General features: G+C 40.7%; 1 protein-coding gene across 4 annotated transcripts in view; it reads right to left on the reverse strand.

Annotated features, from left to right (window-relative positions):
- The window catches only part of dok7b (docking protein 7b), a 24,642-nt gene that overhangs the window by 11,363 nt on the left and 4,925 nt on the right, over nucleotides 1-8,354 (reverse strand). For all 4 annotated transcript variants that reach the window (XM_032527382.1, XM_032527399.1, XM_032527390.1 and 1 more), the window contains exon 5: nucleotides 8,086-8,286. In XM_032527382.1, coding sequence (XP_032383273.1) covers nucleotides 8,086-8,286 — 201 coding nt within the window. The remainder of the gene's footprint in view (nucleotides 1-8,085; nucleotides 8,287-8,354) is intronic.

Consider the following 8,354-nt stretch of genomic DNA (forward strand, 5'->3'; position numbering starts at 1 on the left):
AAAAAAATCATGAACCATCAAAATGTCATATTGCCGAGATACTGAAAAAACTAAAACTGACAAAGTAAGCCCTTACTCAGGGGTTGGGTAAAAAAAAAAAAAAAAAAAATCATAAATTTGTTCTTATGGAACAGAGTTTGCAGGTACTATTAGAAAAGTTTCTTTGCTTTGAAGGGTGACAACAAAATGTAATACTTGAATGAACGTAAAGTATGTATATCTAGCAAGTTATATTTTACTAACTCCTATTTAGTATGTGTTAAATGCTATTAAAATGTGGTTTCAGAGCACCATTTAGTTCCAAAAGTTGAATCATCACTGGAAATTAAATGTAATGGAAACCTGTTATGTATTTTATAGTAGTTTTGTAGTCCGTAAATTACCTCACCAGATCAGTCACACAGGAAAAGATGCACTATGAAAATACCATCACGGATAGTATCAGTGTAAAACGTTTTGGCTGAGATTATGCTTTATTGAAAGCCAGGACTTCACGTTGACATTACTTTACCCTAACTCTACCAAAAACTAAAAAGAAAAAAACAGCAAAATCAAAAGATATTCTAATTTTAACTCCAACTCTATCCGAAAAGATTGCGGGACGTTTTAGAATTTGACATAGCCCAAACCATGAACACAATCACAGTCACAGATACAGGGGTTGAACAAAATAGAAATTCATTACAATCTAGTGCAATCCTTGACATTAGTCAAACAATAAACGCACCCTTTATGAAGCCACAGTTTTGTTAAGGCAGTCAGAAAGGTGTAAGCGACAAGGTTACAAACCATGTGGAAGCCCTGTTGTAGCCCTTCAGACAAAAAGAAAAACTACGGCCTTGGAAGTGAACATTTAATGGATCATGGTTAAAAAAATACTATTGACATTTCTTAGACTGTGGTTTGGATTAAATTTAGTAAAGGCCTTTAATAAACAACCTGAGCCTGGGGAGTGAACCAAAACTAAATTGTGGGCTGGAATACCAAACAATGATCTGAAGATGCTTAAAAGCTCAGTAGAGCAAGGGAGAACTGCAGACTCCAGACATACAGTCCCTGACAAAAGTCTTGTCACCTGTGTACAAATTGACTTGAAATGCCGCTGAAATATATTTCTAATCAAGATTTATTTACAAGAAATGGCTCATTTTAATCACCTTTGTAATGTCTCAGTGCAAAAAGAAAACTGTCAAAAAGTATTCTAATATTCACAGCTTGGTAAAGCCCATTGAGTCAATTTTTTTTGCAAAGAACATAAGTGTTGTCGCCTTGTCATATAAGCTTCACCTGGACTAATAATGGATCAATTAGGTCTCAGGTGTGTATAAAAACAACCCCAGTACACTAGACCTTCAATCAACGCAACTAGACCTCTGAAAAATGCCTAAGATTCACCCTGAGACTAAAGTTTTGATTATCAAGAGGTGAAGACCAGATCCACTGCTGATGTGGCAGACCTTCAATGTGTCTCAGCGTCAAGTACAGAGGATTAAAAAACATTGAAGACACTGGAGATGTTTTTGACAAGCCCAGGTCAGGCAGACCCGCAAGACAACTGCTCGCTCGAGAGGATAGTTGTTGGCCGAAAATCCAAGGCCAGCACATTTTCCACTGCAGCAGGAGCTCCACCAGACTGGTCCCCTGAAGTCCCTGTGTCAACCAGAACAGTTGTCGGATTCTGTCTCGAAATGGCCCATGGTCGAATCAGTGCCCAGAAGCCAGCAATAAACAAAAGACAACTGAAAAACCGTGTGGCTTTGCCAACGGCCACAGCGCTAAAAGGATGGACGCTGGAGAAGTGGAAGAAAGTGGATTTTAGATTAATCTTCTGTTGAATTACACAAAGTTGCCGCAAAATTTGCGGAGACATACTGGAGCCCGCATGGATCCAAGATTCACCAGAAAACAGTGAAGTTTGGTGGCGGAAAAATCATGGTCTGGGGTTAACATCCAGTATGGGGGTGTGCGGAGAGATGCAGGTTGGAAGGCAACATCAATAGTTCAAATACCAAGAAATCTTAGCTACCTCTATATTCCCAACCATAAAAGAGGCCAAATCTGCAGCAGGATGGTGTCCATCGCATACTCCATCTCCACTTCAAAGTTCCTCCAGGCGAAGAAGATCAAGATGCTCCAGGATTGGCCGGCCCAGTCACCAGACATGAAAATCGTTGAGCATATGTGGGGTAGGATGAAAGAGGAAGCAGGAAGACCAAACCAAAGAATGTTGATGAACTCTGGGAGGCATGCAAGACTGCTTTCCTAGCTATTTCCTGATGACTTCATCAATACATTGTATGAATCCTGCCAACACGCATGGATGCAGTCCTTCAAGCTCATGGAAGTCATACAAGATATTAAATTTGAATCTCACAGCACCACTATTAATTTGCTGACATATTTTAGTATTTGTAGTAAATTTGTTCAATTTATGTATAAGCGACAAACTTTTGTCTTGCCAAAATTTGACCGTCTGTTGTTTAAATAATAAATCTTTTTTAGTTGAAACTAATGATTCATGCATTGAACATCATTTGGGAGGGTTTTAGCTTTTCATGAGCTATTTCTTACACCAATTGATTAATTAAAAGTCATGTTAATGGCAGGTGTTTCGACAAAATAGATAAGCGACAAGACTTTTGTCAGGGACTGTATAGCACCAGATATGAAGTGTAAATGTTGATTAGACACTTTTAGGACTATGGGGCATGATTGAGAGTATAAGATCTTCTGATCTAGATGAATATGGATAACTAATAACTATGACACTGTAAGGGAAAATTCCTGCAGGATACTCTGACATTTCATCTCAGGATAACCCCTTAAGATGTATCTAGTTTTTGTATGTATGCAGTTTTTAAGGTCACATGCGCATCAACACGACTGTACTACAATATGAGATGTGGGTGTGTTTATGCCCGCTGAGGGTTATGGAAAGATTGCTGACATAGCCTGTCAACTTAAAATTTCTTTTATCTAGATCACAAGACTTGACGGAACATCAAACCTCTGCAGAGGAAACCGTGTGTGTGTGTGTGTGTGTGTGTGAGCAAGAATGGTTATAGACCTGATAAGCCAAAAACATTCCATCTAGCTAAGACACTGCTCTGCTCCAAACAATCGATTCCAGAACACCATGGCCTCATTATCTGGAGTACTGATCTGACTATATACTGATTCACAGTGCTATATTGTGTACATGTGGTGGTGAAACCAAAGGCCTCCATGAAGACCCCAGCTCAACTGATTAATGTCTAGTAAAAGACTTTGCACAGCACAACTGTCCACTGTCCCACAGGAGTGGTTAGTTGGCTGTCAGAGAGAGTGTGTCTGTGTATATGTGTCTCCATGGCAGTAGAAAGGCTTGTCAATGCGGTATATGTCTTCTTCTCTGCAGCCAGAAATCCTATCGTCCGAGGCACAGCTGACTTTCAAAGTGCAGCTGCAGCAAAGAGCCCATTGGCAGTCAAGGGTAAAATATTTACACGCACACTAGATGACCGAGGAAGGGACCCCCCCCCCCTTACCCATTTGCTCAACCGAATAGGCCTCAAGGGAAATTAGGGAGCAGAGGGTAAAGGAGTTATTTTATCAGCCATTGGATTAAAGTACAGTGCTCACAATGTGCTAACTATTATTAGCCAGTAAATGTTCTGCACCATTTGCACGGATCATGGCCTGTCTTGGTATTTTGTACTTTTCAAGCATATCAATACACTGTGTTACTGAAGAGTTTCTTGTGCTCTCCCAAGCTCCAAGATTTTCTTTGCAGCACGTCCATGTGTTTCTATGTATTTTAATGTTTCTGCACGATTTACAAGTACCCAAATTATATTGTGGTACAGTAGCTGACTCCAGGATAGACTTTACAATATTAATACAGCATATTAGCCTTGTTACACTGCAGTTGCTTTGAGATAAGTGCACATAAATACTCAAAACATGACAATAAGACAATTTCCCCAAATACAGTCTTCTTTGGGTGAAACCAGACAAAAACAACATAATATCACTGCTGAGCACTGGTATGTCTCACATGTACTCAAATACATACAAACATGTACAACTGTAAACCAATCCTCGGCTTTACCTTGCACTCATGCAAGGAATGTGGCTTGCCAATTTCCTCTCACATCTTTCTCCTTCTGTCACTTTGTTTCTGCACCCACGCCAAAAGGGCCTCTTTCTACTTCCCCATTGGCTGCTGGGTAATATTTAGATGAAGTGAAGGAGAAAACTGATTAGCTGTCCAGCCAGCAGGCGCTAGGTGATTGGCTGAGTGACCACTACAGGGGAGGCTGGTATTTATAGACATTGCCCATCAGAACACTGAAACCTGAGAACCTTTGGGGTTATTTCTGTAGGAGCCATGAGACTGTTTGTGTGTATGTACACACACACACACACACACACACACACACACACACACCAAAATGTCAGCAAGTAGATAGTTTACACTATACAGGAACAGTAGTGAAAAAAAAATTATTTTCAGGTATCTTAAAATCAGGAACACAGCAGTTCTTGCCAAGTGTCCTCACAATAAATACTGTCCCATTTAACTCTTATCTTACTGTCCATGTGACACACAGACACACACACACACACACAGAGAGAGAGAGAGAGAGATCAACGGGACATTTAGACAGAGATGGGAAGTAACGAAGTACAAGTACTTCGTTACTGTACTCAAGTAGATTTTTCTGATATTTTTACTTTACTTTACTATTTATTTTTGTGGCAACTTTTTACTTCTACTCCTTACATTTTAACACAAATATCGGTACTTTCTACTCCTTACATTTTAAAAATTGGCTCGTTACTTTCGTTTTGTACAAGAGGTTATGTCGGAAAATAGCGCGGACACGCGCCACACACCGCGAGCGGGGTGCGCGCGCTACAACGAAAAAGTGAGAGAATGAAAAGGGGACAAGCTGTCCAGAGGATAACCAGCTGAGATTGTGGTGAGTGTCTTTGAGAACTGTAAGTCATTAACTCATGTTGTCAGTTCACTTAAGCCTGTTGTTGGTCTAATGTTCTTCACATTTAAAGTAAGTTAGCTAGTTCTGGGTGGTCTTCACCTGTTTGCTAGTGGTTCTGGTTGTTCTTCCCTGTTAGCTAGTGTTCGGTGTGTTCTTCACCTGTTACTAGTGGTTCTGGGGGGTCTTCACCTTTTAGCTAGTGGTTCTGGTGTGGTCTTCACCTTGCAGGGTTCTGGGTGTTCTTCACCTGTTAGCAGTGGTTCTGGTGTGTTCTTCACCTGTTAGCTGTGGTTCTGTGTGTGTCTTCACCTTTTTGCTAGTGGTTCTGGTGTGGTCTTCACCTGTTTGCTAGTGGTTCTGGTGTGTTCTTCACCTGTTAGCTAGTGGTTCTGGTGTGGTCTTCACCTGTTGCTAGTGGGTTCTGGTTGGTCTTCACCTGTTAGCTGTGGTCTGGTGTGTTCTTCACCTGTTGCTAGTGGTTTCTGGTGTGTTCTTCACCTGTTAGCTAGTGGTTCTGGTGTGTTCTTCACCTGTTAGCTAGTGGTTCTGGTGTGTTCTTCACCTGTTGCTAGTGGTTCTGGTTGTTCTTCACCTGTTAGCTAGTGTTCGGTGTGGTCTTCACCTGTTAGCTTGTGGTTCTGGTGTGTTCTTCACCTGTTAGCTAGTGGTTCTGGGTGTTTTCACTGTAGCTAGTGGTTCTGGTGTGGTCTTCACCTGTTAGCTAGTGGTTCTGGGTGTCGTTCTCCTGTTAGCTAGTGGTTCTGGTGTGGTCTTCACCTGTTAGCTAGGGTTCTGGTGTGTCTTCACCTGTTCTAGTGGTTCTGGTGTGTCTTCACCTGTTAGCTAGGTTCGTTCTCACTTAGCTGGTTGCACGTTGATATTAATCAACAGTTTCACCAGCTTTATTCGCATGAGTTGTTTTTTTTGACCGAACTTCAATAATGTAATTCAATTGACAGTGGATGGAAACTTAGTAGACAGAAGTTGTATCCGTCTGTTTTAACAGACACACCTGGGGTGAAGTTGAAAACCAGAATCAGCTTTAATCCAATCCTCATCTAGTCCTCAACTTTCACATATTTCACTGGAGTTATCCTTATTATTGTTTACGTCATCAATACCATATTCAATCTAAATGATGGGAAATATCTACTGTACGTTGCATTTGCGCACGACTAAGACAACCACAGATTCGGCATTCTGCATTAATCACAGCAAATCATTGAGGCTATGGTGTTACGTTAGCACATGTAGTATGGATTGTGTTAACGTTAGCACATAGTAGTATGAGGGCGACATGATTGAAAATGAAGAAAACACCAGACATTCCCATCATCCTCCGCCTTATCTGAGAGACATGTTTGAGACAGTAGCATCAGAAGGCTCCTGGCACTGCTGGGAACTTTTCATTAATGTCGTTTAGTCATTCATATTTAATCCTTTATTTTATTTCCAAAGCCATATTTGAGCACACACCTACATGTAGATTCATTTTTATGTAGGGAAAGATTAAAAATAGAAACGTGGATCTGTAATTCCACAGAATCACAACTGAATCATATCTTGCCAATAGTCAGATTTATTAACCTGGAGTCCAGTCTCTGTCATACTAATCATATTGTGATGTTTTAGGCCTATTGGCAGACATCCATTTAAATGTAGTCATTGCCAATAAAGACGGTCCTCCATGTCCACTGAAGTTCTTCACGTCCTCTAGTACACTTTGTGTGCTCCAGGTAGCTTTCGCAAGGCTACTTTTACTTTTTATACTTAAAGTAAATTTCCAAGCCTGTACTTGTTACTTTTACTTGAGTAAAGAAGTTTATCATATTTCCACTTTACCGGAGTATTTTTTAACACAATATCTGTACTTCTACTTAAGTACGGAAAGTGAGTACTTTTGCCATCTCTGCATTTAGACAATACCTAAACCCTGGCAAACACACCACACATTATTTTGTGGGCAGGCGTACAGAGTGGTGGGTTCATACATAGAAAGTATTTTCTTATGTGGATAAAGTTACTCTATAAAACACTTGGAATAAATCACAGGTTTTTATGTATGTGAGTCTGTTAGTGTTAAATGACAGATCTATCAACCTGTACGCACTAGAGAGAAATGAAACAATTTATTTATCTAAGGGAAGCACTTTCAAAAGTGCAATTTAGACATCTATGCTGCAGTGGTTGTATATCACATGGACTAAGTTACTGGTCCAGTGAGCTCTTGGTTGGTTTGACTTTAACTTTAAAGTTCACTCACTCTCACTCTTACACCAAACATCAGTCTTCAATGGTTGAACGCATTCTTATGGATTTTGTGACAGCATACCACCCCATGACTCTTATGGTATATTATAAATCCAAGACGAAACTATCAGAAGGTTGGGCCTTCAGCAATTTCAGCACCACAGATAGCCCCATGGATTTATCAATGCACAGCACAGTAAGATAACTGATGTTACACAGCCATGGTCGGGGCATAGCGTCTAACTTGCATAAACCTCAGTCAGATTGGGAATCACTGAGTCAGGCAGACTAGACATATTCAACTAAACAACCCCACTGCCCCAGCCATCGCTCTGTTATTAGGAGATGAAGATGAGGGATCTAGGGTTAAAAAGGGGCATGCATTTTGGCCATTTTGCTAACAAGGGGAGTGGAATCTCCCCCTTAAATCTCCTACTGGTTGAGGGTATCTTTTAGGTATAATCTTCAATTCATACAGGAAACACGCAATTTAAAATTTCCTTCTTCCCAGAGTAGAAAATATTTATTTTTTGTCTTTTTCAGCTTGTTGTTGCGTTTCCATTTGTCTGCTTTGCAAGATAAATACAAAACCTATATACTGTACACATTTAAAAAAAAGAAAAGAAAAGAGTAACAATGTATGCTTAGGAAGTTTGACTCGCATTGTTTATGCAAAATGTCTTGTCAGTGGTGGATACAAATACAACACCAGATGTACAGGGATGTAAGGTACTATACATTGGTCATAGCTGTTGTTCAGCTATTAGTGTTAAAGTCTTGCCCTTTTTGGCTGCATGCCACAGTGTCTAAATTCACACAGTAGTAAACCTTTGTCTGTCCATGAGTTACTCACAGTAGCCGCAGCGAGTCCCCCCCTCGAACACAAAGCCATTTGGCACCGCACCATATCGACGCAACGCCGACAACTTCCAGTGGCCAATGACAACAGGGGGGACGCCTCTGGTAAGTACCAATAGGTTGTTGCACAGGTGGAGGGAGGCGGGGCCACATTCCAGTTTGGTACCTGGCTCAACATTTACGCTGAACCTGTGGACTGAAGTAGAAAGAGAGAGAGTTGACAAGATTACAACACACACACCCACACACACACACCCACACACA

This window comes from Etheostoma spectabile, chromosome 2, assembly GCF_008692095.1.
Source record: "Etheostoma spectabile isolate EspeVRDwgs_2016 chromosome 2, UIUC_Espe_1.0, whole genome shotgun sequence".
Taxonomy (NCBI): Eukaryota; Metazoa; Chordata; class Actinopteri; order Perciformes; family Percidae; genus Etheostoma; species Etheostoma spectabile.